We start from the raw sequence: 16,808 nt of genomic DNA, 5'->3' as shown, positions 1-16,808 counted from the left end.
AGGAAGTGGTAGCCTCTCCCTTACTTCAGTGTCCGCTTGACCGTTAGTTCAGAGATTTGCTTCTCTTCCACACTTACGCTTTCCTTACGTGTTTGGAGACCTTCGGTGTTCCCGTGTTTACGCGAGGCTCTGGAGAGCGGGGTATTCGTTGGCGGTATGTGCTCTGCACAAGCAAACGTATCCTTCTTCGTGCAGAGCTGACGGCTGGGGCTCTGAGGAGCGAAGGGAGTGTCCTGATCTTCCGGAAGTTTCTAAGAGTGCTGCGTGTTTCTCTCCAACCCTCAACCGGGATGGGAGCCTCCAGGCCACCCCGCCCCGTGTGGTTCCTCTCCCGCCACTGCTCTGCGTCAGCCGGACGCACCGGGGCCGCGCGATGCAGGACTGCAATCCAGGAGTCCCTGGCCCAGGGGTCACACACAGTCTGTCCTCAGGTCAGCCCCTGACGCCCCCACCTCAGGCCGCTCCAGGTCCTCGGAGGAAAGCCACCGCGACAGTCTGCTGACACCTGCCGTACTTCCTGTCGAGGTTTAGAGTCAACCTGCGCTTTCCGCTCAGACTTTCCCAGAAGACCTTTTAAGGGTTTGGTCCCTGGGTGGCCCTCGTCGGTTTTCTCTCCCTGCCCGGGACTCACTGATTCTTGTTTGGATGCAGGGGAAATGGCAGCGTTCGTCAGCAAACCGGTCCAAACTGGAAATGGAATGAGGTTTTGTGCGTGTGTGTTTTAAGTTTGTTTTTTATTTTGAGACAGAGTGAGTGCATGTGAGGAGGGGAGAAAGAGAGAGAGAGAGGGAGAGAGAGAATCCCAAGCAGGCTCCGCACTGCCAGTGCAGGTCTCCACGTGGGGCTTCAACTCACGAACCGTGAGATTGTGACCTGAGCCGCAATCAAGAGTCTGACCCTTAACTGACTGAGCCCCCAGGCACCCTGAGGCTTTGTGTTTTTGACAGACTTCTTCTATACAAATGGCTCACCTGCCACCGTGTTGACCTACTCCGGGTGCACGGTCCGTGGTTTTATTGTGTTCGCAGACTTGTGCCGCCACCTCCACGCCTTAATTTTGGGGCCTTTTCACCACCCCTCCCCCTCAAATGTAGGGGTTGTGATGGTTACCAGTCGCTACCCTCTGCCTTCCCCAGCCCCCAGCCCCCCGCAACCTCCAGTCGCTTTCCGTCCCTGGATTGTCCTACTCTGGACATTTCTGATGAATGGGAACCCACGACATGTGGCCTTTTGCGTCTGGCTCTCGCACTCAGGCCCAGCCGTGCTGGGCTGGACGGTGCTTCCCTCCTGATGAGACTCCGTCGCGTGGCCCGGCCACATTTTGTGTGACCTCTTCGGCTGGTGGACATTCGGGTTGTTTCCACTTTTTGGTTACTGTGCGTCAGGCTGCCACGAACACCGTGTCCGGATTTTGCTGGCACACCTGTTCTCCGTCTTCAGGGAAGGCGCTGGGAGGTGGGCCTGCTGGGTCACGTTGTGACTCTCGGGAACACGTTTGGAACTTTCTTTCTCCAGCCTGTGCCTGGGACCCGGGTTCAGAGGGGGCAGAAGGACACTGCAGTGGGGCCTCCCCGAGGGCGGCTGACACTTCCCCCCGGCACGCTCCCGGGGGACCAGGGCAGGCTGGGCCACGCTGGCTGTGACAGCGGCGTAGGACCAAGTAGAAGAGGAGGGGGAGGGAGCCCCGGGCCCTCTGCCGCCATCCGCTCCCCCTGCGGTGGCCAGAGGACACAGAGCCCGGAGGCTCAGGCCGTGTGGGAGCAGGAAAGCCAGATTCTCTGCTGCCTCAGGCCCTCACTGTGTCCCTCCCTAGGGAACTGGCCGTGCTACCACGAAGGCGGGCCAGCCTGTGTCACCTTGGCCTCTAGCTCTGGGGGTGCCTGTCCTAGGGGGCGGCCTCAAGGAGGAGCAGGGGGGCAGCCGAATGAGATGGGACAGCTCAGCCCGCTGTGCGTGCCTAGCCACCTGGCCGGCTGTCCTCCGTGCCGACTTGCTCGGTCCGTGTGCTTGGGATCCCGGACCGCGTGTCCCGTAGGGCGCCCTGGAGGGGGCCTGAGCCCCAGCCCGAGGGGCGGCGGGCAGAAGCCAAGCGGCCATTTGGAGAGGCCGGGCAGACCTCGGGGTGCGGAAGGGCAGCCTGGGGGGCAGTACGCATGAGTCCTGCTTCCCCCCCCCCCCGCCCCACCACCAGAGACGTGGGCATCTTCCCACTCACCTGGGACGTGGGCCTCAGGGGCCTGGTGCAGTGGGGGTGGGGGTGTGGGGGGCCGGGGCTTAGGGAACAGCGGATGTGGGAGCATCAGACCAGGTGTCGGGATCCAGGAAATGGTCAGGAGGCAACCGGGAGGAGGCCGCACAGGGGCTGGCGTCCTCAGTCGGTGAGCACCGTACCCCCGAGATCCACGGTGGGGGCTTCTCCATCCTGGTGTGGGGTGGGGACAGGCCGGAGGAGAGGCTGCTGGGTGTGGGCAGCCAGCGAGCTGGAAGGGGGAGCGTGGCTCAGGCGCCCGTGGCTGCTGACGGCGTGGGGGTGGGCGTCCACTGTGTCCCACGAACCTCGGTCTTGGTTAGAGAGACAGCTTTTCTGAGATGGACCCGGGGGCCACGTGCTGGGGCCGGGGGTCCCCTAGGGCCCACGGGGGCCTGGTCTGTGGGGTTCCCAGAAGCCAGCACCAAGTGTCCACCGTCACCCTGACCCTAGTGTGTCCACAGAAAGACAGGAGGTCGGCAGGAGTCAGAGGCGGCTTTATTAGGACCCAGAGGTGATGTCACTGCTGGGGTGGGGCCAGGTCTGCTGGGGGACAAGGAACACCCCAGAGCTCATGGGGCTGGTGCCGCTGGGTGCCCTTGTGCAACTGGGGTCAGGGCAGATGTGGTGAGCATCCCAGGTCCCTGAATAAGCGGCCAGGCCAGGAGGAGGGCTCTCCTTCCCCTGGCGCTTGTGCCAGCCACAGGGGGCACAGCTGGCTTGAGGTCAGCGTCCTGCCCGGAGAGGACCCTGGGTGATGTCTAGGAAGTCTCAGCAGCAGGACTGGCCCGAGGCAGGGCCACAGCAGGCAGGGCGGGGGCACACGGGGCGGCAGAGCAGGGACACGCAGGAGGCCGGGCGGCAGCAGCTGGGCTGGCAGGGGGAGGCAGGGGTGCAGCAGGAGGAGGCAGGGGCGCAGCAGGCGGGCCTGCACACGGGGCGGCAGAGCAGGGATACACTGGAGGAGGGTCTGCAGCAGGGGCTGGGCTGGCAGCAGGAGGGGGCTGAGCAGGGGGAGTCCTCGCAGCAGACAGGGGTGCAGCAGACGGGCTTGCAGCAGACAGGGGTGCAGCACACAGGCTTGCAGCAGTCTTCCTGGCAGGGGGAGGAGGTGCAGCAGGACGGCTGGCAGCATGAAGAGGTTGTGCAGGGGGAGTCCTCGCAGCACACAGGGGTGCAGGAGAAGAGCTTGCAGCAGACAGGGGTGCAGCATGCGGGCCTGCACACGGGGCGGCAGAGCAGGGACACGCAGGAGGAGGGTCTGCAGCAGGGGCTGGGCTGGCAGCAGGAGGGGGCTGAGCAGGGGGAGTCCTCGCAGCACACAGGGGTGCAGCGGACGGGCTTGCAGCAGTCTTGCTGGCAGGGGGAGGAGGTGCAACAGGACGGCTGGCAGCATGAAGAGGTTGTGCAGGGGGAGTCCTCACAGCAGACAGGGGTGCAGCAGACGGGCTTGCAGCACACAGGGGTGCAGCACACGGGCTTGCAGCACACAGGGGTGCAGCAGACGGGCTTGCAGCACGCAGGGGTGCAGCAGTCTCCCTGGCAGGGGGAGGAGGGGCCGCACAGGAGGGTCAGGCAGGGGGCCGGGGCGCAGCACGGGGGCTCGCAGCAGCTCTCTGGGCAGTCGTCCACCTGCCAGGAGGAGTCGGGGCAGGAGTCCGAGGCCCCGGGCAGGCAGACGCGGCTGCCATAGCTCAGGTCACTGGAGCAGACGGACAGGGTGGACGCGGCCATGGCGGGGGCGGTGGGGCTGGAGGAGGGAGTGGGTGTGAGTGTGTGTGTGAGTGTGTGTGAGTGTATGAGGAGCTCCGGCTGTCTGTCGGCTTTTATACCTCTCAGGTGTATGTTGTCCCAGCCGACGGCTCACATGTCTCCTTCCTTGTTGGTGTTATGGGCTGTGAGGACTGTCATTAGGGCCTGTTCTGTTGTGTCATGATCTCGCCTCAGCTTGTAAACCTAGGACAGTGCTCGTCAGGGCTGGTTGTCCCTGGCATGAGCCTGGTTCCCCTGGGACACTTGCAGCGAAGGCATAGCCTCTCTGCGGCTGACTCCGCGGCCCCCACCCGGCCGGTCATGTGCCGGGGCCCCAGGTGATGGCTCTGGGCTCACGTGCTGTGCTCCTGTGGACCCAGCCTGGACCTGACCTGGAGCAGCTGGCCTGGCCCATGACTGGGAGAAAAGAGGACAAAGGTGCATGTTGTAGGGCACAGGCAACGTGGGACTGATCCTTCTGAGTGGCTTATGAACTTCTGTGGTCCCAATGTCAGCCATGGCCAGCAAGGAGGGGGAACGTCCTCAGACAGGACTGGACCTCCCTTCCCCAAGGAGGAGCTGGAATGTCCCAGGAGGCCTACACTCCCTAGGTCATTAGGAGGAGCAGATTCAGGGACTGACCTTTGGTTCCGAAATCTCGTTCCCCCGAGCCTGTGGTCAGTGGTCCTGGCAGAGGCAGGTCCCCGCTTGGGGCCTGAGGGTGGGGTGAGATTTAATCTGGAGGAGTGGGCGTGGAGCAAGGGTGATATGGGGACCGTCCATCCAAGACCCTCCATCATTGCTGTATTTCAAAATTCAAAGGGAATCTTTTTGGAATACAAATTAAGGATGTTGAACTATAAAAAATGTTGACAATGTGCCCGATGGATGAAGGTCAATGAAATTGATAAAGTCCTCACAATGAAAGCAGGAGAGGGTACGAAAGAGTCACACACAACGTTCAAGACATTCAAATTTCCACTAAGCACATGGCAACTACCTGAGTTTAGTAATAATCAAATGTTCTCAAAGTAAAACAAAATGTCCTACCTGTGAGCTCAACAAGATTTACGACGTTGATCACTTCCAGTGCTGCTGAGTGTGGGGGCTCACTCCCAGAAGCCCCTAGCAGGCATGATTTTTACAAACAGAACCCATCCATAATATATAAAATTTATGATCATATCCATTTTATTTTTTTTAATTTTTTTAATGTTTTTTATTTTATTTTTGAGACAGAGAGAGACAGAGCATGAATGGGGGAGGGTCAGAGAGAGGGAGACACAGAATCCGAAACAGGCTCCAGGCTCTGAGCTGTCAGCACAGAGCCCGACGCGGGGCTAGAACTCATGGACCGCGGGATCACGACCTGAGCCGAAGTCGGCCGCTTAACCGACTGAGCCACCCAGGCGCCCCAGATCGTATCCATTTTAAAGTGCACAAGTCAGTGGCATTTACAGGAGTCACAATGTGGTGCAGCCACGACCACTGTCTACTTCCAGAACATTCTCATCAATCCAGAAGAAAATCTTGCACTATCTCGGAGCCCCCCTCTCAGCCCCCGTCAGCCACTAATCTGCTCTTGTCTCTATGGATTTGCCCGTTCCACACATTCCACACACAAGGAATCCCGCAGCACGTGGCCTCTTGTGTCTGGCTACTTTCACTGAAAATCATGTTCTCCAGGTTCGTCCGCATTGTAGCAGGTGTCCGTGCTCTGCTCCTGTTCGTGGCTGAGTAATATTCCACCAAACGGGGAGACCACATTGTACTTACCCGTTCGCCAGTCAGTGGACATTTGGTCGTTTCCACCTCTTGGCTGTTGTGAACAGTGATGCTGTGGACATTTTTGTGCAAGTTTTTGTTGGAATAGCTCTTTTCGGTTCTCTTGGGCGTATATACCTAGCAGAGGGATTGCTGGGGCAGATGGTCACTCTGTGTCTACCTTTCGACGAACCGCCAGACCACTTCCCACTGCAGCTGCGCCATTTTACGTTCCCAGCAGTGAGGTGCGAGGCCCCAGTTCCTCCGTGGGCTCCCCAACACCGGTTCCATTGTGTTCGGCATGAAAAACATTGGAGCCATCCTAGTGGGCGTGAAGTGGCATCTTCTTGTGGTTTGGGCACGCATTTCCGATGACCAATGACACGGGGCTTCCTTTTGAGTGCTTGTTGGCCATTTGAATATTTTCTGTGGAGAAATGTCTAGTGCTTTGCCCATTTTTAATTGGGTTATCTATCGTTTTATTGTAGAGTTATAGGAGTTTGTTATGTATTCTGGATATTAAACCCTTATCAGAATTATGATTTGCAAATATTTTCTCTCATTCTGTGGACTGCCTTTCACTCTCTTGATAGTGTCCTTCAATGTACAAAACTTTAACTTTTGATGAAATCCAATCTACCTATGTGTTCATTTGTTTGGTGTCATAACCCGAAAAACCATTGCCAAATCTAAGGTCATGCTGATTTACCCCTATGTTTCCTTCCAAGAGTTTCATGACGTCAGCTCTTATATTTAGGTCTTTGATGCTTGAGTTACTTTTTATATATGGTGTGAGGTAGGGTTCAACTTTATTCTTTTGCATGTGGATTTCCAGTTGTCCCAGCACCATTTGAAGAGACTATTCTTTCCCCACTAAATGATACTGATACCCTTGTTTAAAATAAATTGACCATATAAATCCATTTATTTCTAGACTTTCAATTTTATTCCCTTAACCTATATATGTAAATCATTATGCCAGTACCACTGTTTTGATTACCGTAGCTTTGTAGTAAGTTTTATTTCTCCTTTCTAATTTGGATATATTTTATCTTGTTTTCTTACTGAATTGTTCTGGCCAGAACTTCCAGTAGTATTGAATAGAAGTGGTGAAAGTGGGCCTCCTTGCCTGCTCCTGGCTCAGGGGAAGGCTTTCAGTCTTTTGCCATGGTGGCTGATGTTTGCTGTGGGTTTTTCATCTGCCCTCTTATTATTTTGAGGAAGTTATTTTCTCACAGTCTGTTGAGGGTTTTATTATGAGAGGGTGTTGCCTTTTGTCAAATGCTTTTTCTGTATCAGTTGAGATGATCGACTAATGTCGTTTTGCTAATGTCGTGCATTACTCTGGTTTTCATGCGTTACATCACTCTTGCGTTCCTGGGATAAACCCACTTGGTTATGGTGTATGATTCTCTTAAAATGCTGCCAGATTTTGTTTGATTCTTTTTGTGGAAGTTTTTTAAATCTTATCTGTAAAGATTATTGATCTGTAGGTTTATTTTGTTGTCTTTGTCTGGCTTTGATATCAGGACCTCACAGAATGATTTAGAAAGTGTTCCCTCATTTTCTGTTTTTTGGAGGAATTTGAGAAAGTTTAGTGTTAATTGTTTTATAACTGTTTAGCACAACTCATCACGAAATCATCTGGTCCTGGGCTTTACTTGTAGGGGAGGTTTTCAATGACAGTGTTATCTTGTTACTTGTTTTATGTCTGTTCCAGTTTGTCTATTTCTTCTTAAGTCAGTTCACTCACTTGAGATTCAAAGATACAAATACATTGAAAAGAAAGGATGGAAAAAGATATTTCATGCAAATAGTAACCAAAAGAGAGCTGGATGGCTATAATAAAATCAGACAAAATATACTTTCAGTCAAATATTGTTGTAAGAGACAAAAGGACATCAAATATTGATAGGGGCACCTGGGTGGCTCAGTCGGTTAAGCATCCAACTTCAGCTCTGGTCGTGATCTCACAGTTCATGGGTTCAAGCCCCACATTGGGCTCTGTGCTGGCAGCTTGGAGCCTGGATCCTGCTTCAGATTTTGTGTCTCCCTCTCTCTCTGCCCCTCCCCAGCTTATACTCTGTCTCTGTTTCTCAAAAATAAATAAAGCATTAAAAAATATTGATAAAAGTGTCAATATATCAAGAAGATATGACAATTATAAACACATATTCACCCAGTAGCAGGCCCCTAAAATATACGAAGCAAAAATTACAGAATTGAAGAAATAGTTTCAGTTCTACAACAATAGTTGGAGACTTCAATAAGTCATATCCACTAATAAAAAAATGACATAATAGAACAACTAGATCAAAGATCAATAATGAAACAAAGACTATAAACCAACTAAATCCATGGCATATACAAGACATTTAACTCAACAACAGCAGAATGCGTGTTCTCAAGTGCCCATGGAACATTTTCCAGATTAGACCATATGTTAGGACACAGAAAAAATCTTAGTAAATTTTAAAAGACTGAAATCATACAAAGCATCTTCTCTGACCACAGTGGAAAGAAACCAATAACAGAAGAAAGATAGGAAAATTCACAAATATATGGAAATTAAACAACACACAGTGAAACAATTAATGGGTCAAAGAAGAAATCACAGGAGAAGTTAGAACGTACCTTGGGATGAAAACACAATGAACCGGTACTTACAGGATGCAGCAAAAACAGTGCTCAGAGGCAGATTCATAGCCATCAACACTTAATTTAAAAAGAAGAAACATTTAAATCCATAACCTGACTTTACATTTTAAGGAACTAGAAAAAGAAGAGCAGACTAAACCCAAAGCTGGCAGAGGAAGGAAACAAAGCCCAGATTAATGAAAGAGAGGGGTAGGAAAACCACAGAAAGAATCCATGAACCCAAAAGTCGGTTCTTTGAAAAGAGCAACAGAATGAACAAACCTTTAGTTAGACTAAGAAAAAAAGAGAGAAGACTCAGATTAAAGAAAAATGGGGACATCACTGCTGACCTTACAAAAAGAAGAGTATTGTGAACCACTGGACACCAAGGAATTAGATGCAACACACAAACCCTTATAAACACACACACTACCCAGTCCGACACCCTTGCTAGAGTTCTTCATCCCTAACTATGTCTCCAAGTTTAGTGCCCTTTTATTTCAGCCCAAACGGTCATTTCTTGTGGGGCAGATATATCCACTAATAATGAGTTCTTTTAACTTTCATTTACCTGGAAGTGTCTTAATCTGTCCTTCATTTGGAAAGTGTATGTCTAACATGGACTTCTTGGTTGGTGGTCTTTTCGGGACTTTAAACACATCATCCCACTGCCGCCTCACCTCGCATTTCTGATGAGGAATTGGCTACTATTATTCCCACTTGCTGCTTTTAAGATTCTCTTTGCCTTTGCCTTTGATAGTTTGGTGATAATGCATCTTGGTGTGGATGTCTCTGAATTTATTCTACTTGGAGTCCTTTGAGCTTCCTGTATGTGTAGCTTCCTATGTTTCTTTAAATTTGGGAACGTTTTGGCCATTATTTCTTCAGAATTTTTCCTGCTCCTTTCTCTCTCTTCTTTCTTTTGGAGATTCCTGTCAAGTGTATGTTGGTCTACTTGAAGGTGTCCCCACAGATCTTGTAGTCTCTGTTCATTTATCTTTATTCCTTTTCCCCATCTACTCCTTGTACAGGAGTATTTCAACTGGACTGTCTTCATATTTACTAATCCTTTCTTCTCCTGATCACATGTGTAACTGAGCCCTGCTGGTGAAGCTATCAGTTCAGTTATTGTGACTCATTCAATGACCCTAGAATTTCTTTTTGGTTCCTTTTTATACTTCTGTCTCTTTATTGACATTCTCAGTTTGATGAACGTTATTCTCTTGGTTTCTCTTAGTTCTTTGCCCACGGTTTTCTTGAACTCCTAGAGTATATTAAGAGTTTATTTAAAGGCTTTGTCCAAAAATTTCAATCCCTGGGCTTTTTCAGGGACATTTTCTGCTAATTGCTTTTTTCCCCTGTGAATGAGCCATCCTTTCTTCCTTCTTTGCACACTTCATAGTTTTTGTTGAAAAGCAGAGATTTCCAATATTATAATGTAATCATTCCAGATATCAGATTCTCTCCTTCCCTATAGTTTGTTGTTGCTGATTGTTGTGACCTGTCATTGTGTTTTGTTTAGTGAACCTTCTAAACCATTTTGGAAAAACTATACTCTTTGTCAGGTGTGGTCACTGTTCCATTAGCTTAGTGGTCAGATAGTGGTTTGGCAGAGAGTTCCTTGAACACCTGGAACCAAACAGTATTTGTGTCCAGTCTTTGTGGCTGGGCTCTGCTTGTGTGTTGGGCCATGCCCACAACCCTGGGCTGAGCGTTTACAGCTCTTCACCTCCACTTCCTGCCTTTCAGAGCGGGATGTGCAGCCGGCAGTGAGTGCGTGGGGCCTTCTCAGGTCCTTTCTGAGCACGGGCCCCTCGTGGGCATGGGTGGGGTCTTCTGGACTCGTGGCCATCTGTAGAAGCATTGAAAGCCCTATTCCCCCAAGAATTTCATTCCCCGGGCTTTCTGTCCTCGGTGTTTTGGGGTGTCTTCTGTTTGCCACAACTGATACCCTTTCCCCAGGCGGCAAGGGGTTAAGTTGACAGACACTCTGTGTAGCTGCTTCTCTGCCTTGAAAGAGTTCCGAGTTAGGAGAAAGAAAGCCAAGCCTTTGGTGTGGGCGCCTCCAGAGGCCACTGCACAGACAACCACCCTTCTGGTAGAACAGGGGAACGGGCCCGCTCTCTCCCTCCATCACCAGGCCCCTCACCAGGACCAAGTCCACCAGGCTGCAGTCGCTTTCGTCTTGATGAAGCATTCCCTTGGTTGTTGTAAACCAGATGATTCAGATGAAATTGACTCCCACAGCTTTGCCAGTTTCTTCAGTGTCTGGGGCTGGGGAGTGGGCCCTTAGAGTTCCCTATTCCCGGTCTTTTCTGACATCACTCTCAGTAGGCACACTTTTCAAAAGTCCTTTTGAGGGCACTTGTTGACATCTCTCAGGATTTAAAATTGGCAAACGCTCTTACCTGGAAGTCACTTTGGAATTTAGGTGTGGTGAAAACGCACGCCAGTGCACACAGGGAAGTGGTGAGGACCTCACAGGACGCTGTTTGTGATAATCAAAAGGAGAGAGACTTTAGATGCCCGTTCTCCTGTTTCTGCAAAAATAACAGACTCTTTTGAGAGAGAGAGAGAGAGAGCAGGAGAGAGGGGCAGAGGCAGAGAGAGAATCCCAAGCAGTCTCCACGCTCAGTGTGGAGCCTGACGTGGGGCTTGATCCCACAGCCCTGAGATCATGACTTGAGTGGATATCCAGAGTCAGATGCCCAACCAACTGAGCCCCCGAGGCACCCCTGTTTCTGCATAAATAAAATGGCATATCCACACTTTGGGAGGCTATATGTCTAGGCAAAAAGGAACAGCAAGAAGGTATTATTCTCTATCAAGTTGGCAAAGATAGAAGAACGTGGGCTCCCCCCTCCCCTGTGGGACAGCCCGCACCTGTGCCCACCCCCTGTGGGACGGAGCTGCTTCTACCCACGGGGGGTGGTTGTGTCTTTGTTCCCAGCCCAGGTGGTGCCCACAGATTTCCCCAAGAGCAAATCTTCATACCTGTGATGGTGGCCGGACAGCAGAGCGATGGCCCGAGGTAGACTCGGCTGCCGAGTGTCACGTGCAAGAGCCCCCGGTCCCCCAGAGGTGGCGATCTAAGCCCCAGAGAAGAGTGGCAGAGGCCCTTGGGCGCTGGCTGATGGTCACGTGCCTCCCCTGAGCCCCCATTCCCAGATGAGCTGTGGGTCTCTTCGTCAGCAGAACAGCCACAGGACACAGAGGGAGAGGGTGTCAGACATGTGAGGATTCGCTGGGGGTTATTCTTCAGACGGGGAGTTGCATGGCCTGCCTGACCCTGGGGTTGTGTGGGGCTGAGGGAGTCAGCTCCTCGCCTGTCAGGCCCCGAATGCCCAGGAGGGTCCATGGTGTCTGCCTTTCAGGGCATCCTGGGGACACTTTGGGGGCATTTTCGGGGGGGGCTGCAGGTGTGGCTGGGTCAGGCCTGGAAGGAGTTCACGATGATGGATTCACTGGCTGCGAAAGGGAAAGGCTGGCGTGGCTTCTTCCTGGGTCGAGGGTGGCCTTGGGGGTCAGCAGTAAGCAGGGTCCTACAGGTGACGGCTTAAGTGAGACGGGCAGGACCCTGAGGGGAAGCTCATGGGCGCGTGGCCGGCTGGGCTGCAGGAGCTCCCACGACCCCGGGGAGAGGGCGGCGAGCAGGGACACAGCCCAAGGTCTTGGGGGGAGCTGGCTGGCACGTGGGGGCTGGGGGCTGGAGGGAGGTCAGCGTGGAGGTCGGGGCCGGTCTGGAGGCCCCTTCCCTGGGCGGCCCTTAAATGGCGTCATGGCAGCCAGCCACACGGGTGCCTCTCTGCTGTGTTTTCCCAACTTTGTCCCGGGAGCACCTCTCTGTGGGACGCTCCTCTGGCTGTTATGAACATGTCTGCTTGGAGACCGGTTCTCCAAGTAGGAGAGCTCTTCTGGCTTTGGATAGAAGCTGCAGGCTTCTAGAGCGTTCTGTGCCTACTATGTGGAGAGCCTTAGCCACGGCTCAGGGGGTGGGTCAGAAACTGCCCTCAGCACTACCTTCGGGCCTGGCTCCAGTTCCAGGGGACCCTGCTCAGCTCCCCTCCAGCTGTCTCAACCCCCTGCCTCCGGGGTGAGGGGTCCAGGGGCCAGTAGCAGAGTCTGGCCAGAGCCAGTGATCCCCTTCTAGACCACGCTCACTTCAGTGCCAACCCCCCAGATGCCCACCCAGGTGTCCCCAGGCCTGCCAAGGGCACACATGGTCCTTCCATGGTGTGCCCGGGGTGCACTCCCCAAGGCCCCAGGGGCCCGAGGGCTGGTGGACGGGGCTTGTGAGGAGCAGTGCGGGGCTGGGAAGAGGAGGGCAAGGCCGCGTTTGCACCCTCACCCAGGGCCCTGACCCTGAGTGTGGGAGCAGTCTGGTCTGTTTTGGGCTGTTGGGCATATGCTTCTCAGTCCTCCTCTGCCAGCGGGGCCCCCGACACCCTGTTTAGCCTGTAGCCTTCTGGTTCCTTCCCAGCCACCATGACCACTCTTTGTCTCAGGACTGTCCCAGCTGCAGCACAAAGCACATGACAGAGGCCGCCTGGTGGTCGGTGGGGACAGCCACCCCTGCTCAGGTGCGGGCCAGGCTTGGACCCGCCGTGGCAGCCAGGAACTGCCCCGTGGGCAAAGACTGGCAGGTGCCCTCGGGTGATCGGAGAGGGGGCCCTATGACAGCCGGTGGCAGGGTGGCCCTTTGGGCGTGCACCATCCACGCCACTTGGCCACTTGGGCCACGTCACTCAGACCCAGAATCCCGTGTCTCCCGTGACGTGTAAACATCATCCTGGGGCCAAGAGACGCTTCTGTCACAGAAAAGGAGTTCTGCCGCAGGGCAAAGTTCACGTCTACGAAGTTCTCCCACAAAGGCAGCAGCCGGACCACCGCCTGGACGGGGCTGGCCGTCCCGTGTGTGGCCTCAGCTTCCTCGTCGTGAGGGGCGTGAAGAGGTCTGAGAGCAGGGACCACAGTGAGATTAGCTCCCGAGGCCTCCTGGTGCCTACAGCTGTGGGGCCCAGAGAAGGGCTGGGCCAGGCCACTGCTTCTTGTGAACACATCCACAGAATGGCAGGTGGGCTCAGAGCCCACGGTTCAAGACCGTGCGCCTTACGGAAGCGACAGGAGAGCCCAGAGGGCCCGGGCAGGAGACGCACACCAGACGGGATCAGCAAACTGGGGCATGGGAGTTTATTAGCACACCTGCAAGGGGTCTACACGGCTGGCTGGCTGGAGGCAAGGGGCCTGAGCCAGAAGCACAAGACCCTGGTTGGTGTGGACAGATACCGGAAGGGTCTTCACCAGCTGGGCTGGCACGGCTCCAGAGACTGGAGAGAAGCCCGCAGAATCGCAGGTCACGTGTGCAAACCACTCAGGACAAGTGTTCCTAGGGTGGGGGCAGGGGCCGGGGTGGGACGATCCCGGCCACCGTGGTGGGTGACCTCACTACATATCCCCGCCCTTGTCAGCAGGTGCCCTCACGTGCGGCCAATGTCACCCTGAGGTCAGAGTGCACCGTCACCTACAGCACTCGGTACATTGTGGCCTGACGGGGTCCTCAGTTCACAGGGAGGGCCCTGCACCATGACTCCGTGTCCCTCATAGCCCCCCGGGCGGAGCCTAGCCTACCAGATGGTGGCCCCCAGAGTCTGGCCCGGGACCACCTGGAGGCCCTGCCACCCACCCTCATACTTTGTTTCAAACCTAGTCGATTTCCATGAGAGGTTGGAGCACCGTCTGCCCCTCTCCATCACCTTTCTGCTAAATGGGTAGAGCCCTCGGGAGGACCACAGGGCGACCCCAGGCCCGTAGAGGCTATGAGCCTGGAGCCCCCAGGCCTGCTTGTCTGGGCCCGGTTTGCCCGGATGGGGCAGTGGGTGGAAACGGGCCAGACCACGACCCGTGTGCAGGTGACCAGCCTGGGAAGCCCTGGGCACTGGACCCACAGGCACGGAGTTCCTGGGCCAGGGCGTGAGTCCCACCCGTGGCCCTGCCCACACGAGGTAGGCCCGCCTCTGGGACTGCTCAGTCCCTCGTTCCTAGAAATGTTCGTGGCTGGAGGAGACCGTGTCTGGGCAAAACCCTGGGGTCCCCGCACCCCCATGAGGGTCAGATGAAAGGAAGCAGATCAGCTGGTGAAGTGAGTTTATTGGGGTACCCAAGGAGGTACTGACAGGTTAGGAGTCGAGGTCAAGTGACCCAAGCAGAGAAAGGGGGAGGGAAGGACAGGCGACCCAGAACAGATGCAGGTGCACCCTGGGAGCAGAAGCTCCAGGAAGCCACGGGGTCAGCGTTCCTGGGAGGCAGGAGGTCAAGGTCAGGTCAGGAGAGTGGACACATAGGGGACCCCGTCTTGGGTGGGGGCAGCCACCTAACACAGGTCAGAACTGACTGAGGGGTGGCCGGGAGGACCACAGTCACCAGGCGGGACCTGAGCCCGGCTGGCCCCGGGGGGACGTGCCCATCAGCAGCAGCACTGGCCTGAGGCGGGGCCGCAGCAGGCAGGGCGGGGGCACGCGGGGCGGCAGAGCAGGGACACGCAGGAGGCCGGGCGGCAGCAGGAGGAGGCAGGGGCACAACAGGCGGGCCTGCACACGGGGCGGCAGAGCAGGGACATGCATGAGGAGGGTCTGCAGCAGGGGCTGGGCTGGCAGCAGGAGGGGGCTGAGCAGGGGGAGTCCTCGCAGCAGACAGGGGTGCAGCAGACGGGCTTGCAGCACACAGGGGTGCAGCACACGGGCTTGCAGCACACAGGGGTGCAGCAGACGGGCCTGCACACCGGGCGGCAGAGCAGGGACACGCAGGAGGAGGGTCTGCAGCAGGGGCTGGGCTGGCAGCAGGAGGGGCGTGAGCAGGGGGAGTCCTCACAGCACAGAGAGGTGCAGCAGACGGGCTTGCAGCACACTGGGGTGTAGCAGACGGGCTTGCAGCACACAGGGGTGCAGCAGACGGGCTTGCAGCACACAGGGGTGCAGCAGTCTTCCTGGCAGGGGGAGGAGGTGCAGCAGGACGGCTGGCAGCATGAAGAGGTTGTGCAGGGGGAGTCCTCACAGCAGACAGGGGTGCAGCAGACAGGCTTGCAGCAGACAGGGGTGCAGCAGACGGGCTTACAGCACGCAGGGGTGCAGCACACAGGGGTGCAGCAGACGGGCTTGCAGCACGCAGGGGTGCAGCACACGGGCTTGCAGCAGACAGGGGTGCAGCAGACGGGCTTGCAGCACGCAGGGGTGCAGCTGTCTCCCTGGCAGGGGGAGGAGGGGCCGCACAGGAGGGTCAGGCAGGGGGCCGGGGCGCAGCACGGGGGCTCGCAGCAGCTCTCCTGGCAACTGTCCACCTGCCAGGAGGATCCAGTGCAAGCACTGGGTGAGCAGACGCGGCCGCCACGGCCCAGGTCGCTGGAGCAGACGGACAGGGTGGACGCGGCAATAACACAAGTCCTAGAGCAGCAGGGGTCAGCCATGCTGGAGTTTTGTGCTGGGAGCCGAGCTGGACAGGGGTGTGTGTGGCAGGTGCGAGGGCGAGGTGCTCCGGGCCAAGGGCTTTTATATCCCTCCCTGGGGTGCTGTGCTCGCCGGAGTGCCGACCGGACTTCCTTTTCCTTGTTATTGCCGGCGTGTCTGCTGACGATGCTGATTGGTTTACCTCCTGCGAGGTGTTTGCGGCACCATCTCCAAGACCCTGAGTGTGTCTGGTGGTGGCTGGTGGCTCGTGTCCAGAAAGCAAAGCCTGGGATGCAGAGTTTCCGTTGGCTGAGAGGCCGGTGGTTGGGTGTGTCCACTCCAGTTTCGCCTGTGTGCCTTTGGTGTGAACTCCGGTCTCTGCAGGTGCTCCGCACGTGGCCCAGACCCTCCTCGCTGAACGAGGCTGTGTTGGCCGGAGGGGTGTCCCCTTGCCGGCTCCACCTGCAGACTCTGGCAGGTGCGCCCAGCCCTGCCGAGTGCGTGTGACTCCCGTGGTCCGTTCCAGACCCTGTTCTTAATTCCCTGCTTATCTCACAGCTACCAAACGATGTGCGTTATTCTGTTCTCTCCCGAGTTTGCAGTTTCATTATTTTCTTTTAATTTTTGACTTTTTTCCAGTTTTTATGTTTATCACCTGGTGCTCATCCCAAGTGCCCTCCCTGATCCCCATCACCTGTTTCCCCCATCCGCCCACCCACCTCCCCTCTGGTGACCGTCAGTTAGTTCTCTGTAGTTAAGAGTCTGTTTCTCGGTTTGCCTCTCTCTCTCTTTTTTCCCCTTTACTCGTTTGTTTTAGTTTTTAAATTCCGCATGTGAGTAAAGCCATATGGTATTTGTCTTTGACTAATTTTACTTAGCATAATACTCTCTAGTTCCATCCATGTCTTTATAAGATTTCAGTCTTTTCAAAGGCTGAGTAATATTCCTTTATATGCATATATCTATCT

The 16,808-nt window shown here is 55.1% G+C and overlaps 3 protein-coding genes across 4 annotated transcripts in view; 1 reads left to right on the top strand and 2 right to left on the bottom strand.

Annotated features, from left to right (window-relative positions):
• The window catches only part of TSPEAR (thrombospondin type laminin G domain and EAR repeats), a 158,443-nt gene that overhangs the window by 49,455 nt on the left and 92,180 nt on the right, over window positions 1–16,808 (top strand). The gene's annotated exons all lie outside the window — the stretch shown is intronic.
• LOC124526249 (keratin-associated protein 10-7-like) lies at window positions 3,020–3,982 on the bottom strand. 2 transcript variants are annotated; one of them, XM_047099117.1, is made up of 2 exons: window positions 3,550–3,982; window positions 3,020–3,339 (listed from the first exon to the last, which is right to left on the bottom strand). In XM_047099117.1, the coding sequence occupies exons 1-2, from the start codon at window positions 3,980–3,982 to the stop codon at window positions 3,020–3,022; spliced, it is 753 nt and encodes a 250-aa protein (XP_046955073.1). The 2 variants fall into 2 exon arrangements, with proteins under 2 accessions (XP_046955073.1, XP_046955072.1); XM_047099116.1 differs by having other exon boundaries at window positions 3,020–3,982.
• Window positions 11,991–15,860, bottom strand: LOC124526509 (keratin-associated protein 10-8-like). Its single transcript, XM_047099524.1, has 4 exons — window positions 15,151–15,860; window positions 14,878–14,988; window positions 13,217–13,355; window positions 11,991–12,107 (listed from the first exon to the last, which is right to left on the bottom strand). The coding sequence occupies exons 1-4, from the start codon at window positions 15,858–15,860 to the stop codon at window positions 11,991–11,993; spliced, it is 1,077 nt and encodes a 358-aa protein (XP_046955480.1).

Source organism: Lynx rufus, unplaced genomic scaffold (assembly GCF_022079265.1).
Source record: "Lynx rufus isolate CCGP_SWC_20201006 ecotype Redwood Valley unplaced genomic scaffold, mLynRuf1.p SCAF_5, whole genome shotgun sequence".
NCBI classification, from domain to species: Eukaryota; Metazoa; Chordata; class Mammalia; order Carnivora; family Felidae; genus Lynx; species Lynx rufus.
Note: the sequence above shows the minus strand (reverse complement) of the source record. Positions and strands in the feature narration are given on the sequence as shown.

Coding starts and splice junctions, on each gene's coding strand:
- LOC124526249 (XM_047099116.1), bottom strand. CDS start 3,982: ATGGCCGCGTCCACCCTGTCCGTCTGCTCCAGTGACCTGAGCTATGGC.
- LOC124526509 (XM_047099524.1), bottom strand. CDS start 15,860: ATGGCTGACCCCTGCTGCTCTAGGACTTGTGTTATTGCCGCGTCCACC. Junction 13,356..14,877: donor TGCGGCCCCGCCTCAGGCCA/GTGCTGCTGCTG, acceptor CCCTGCTCTCAG/ACCTCTTCACGCCCCTCACG. Junction 12,108..13,216: donor TGCGGCAGAACTCCTTTTCT/GTGACAGAAGCG, acceptor ACCTCCCTCCAG/CCCCCAGCCCCCACGTGCCA.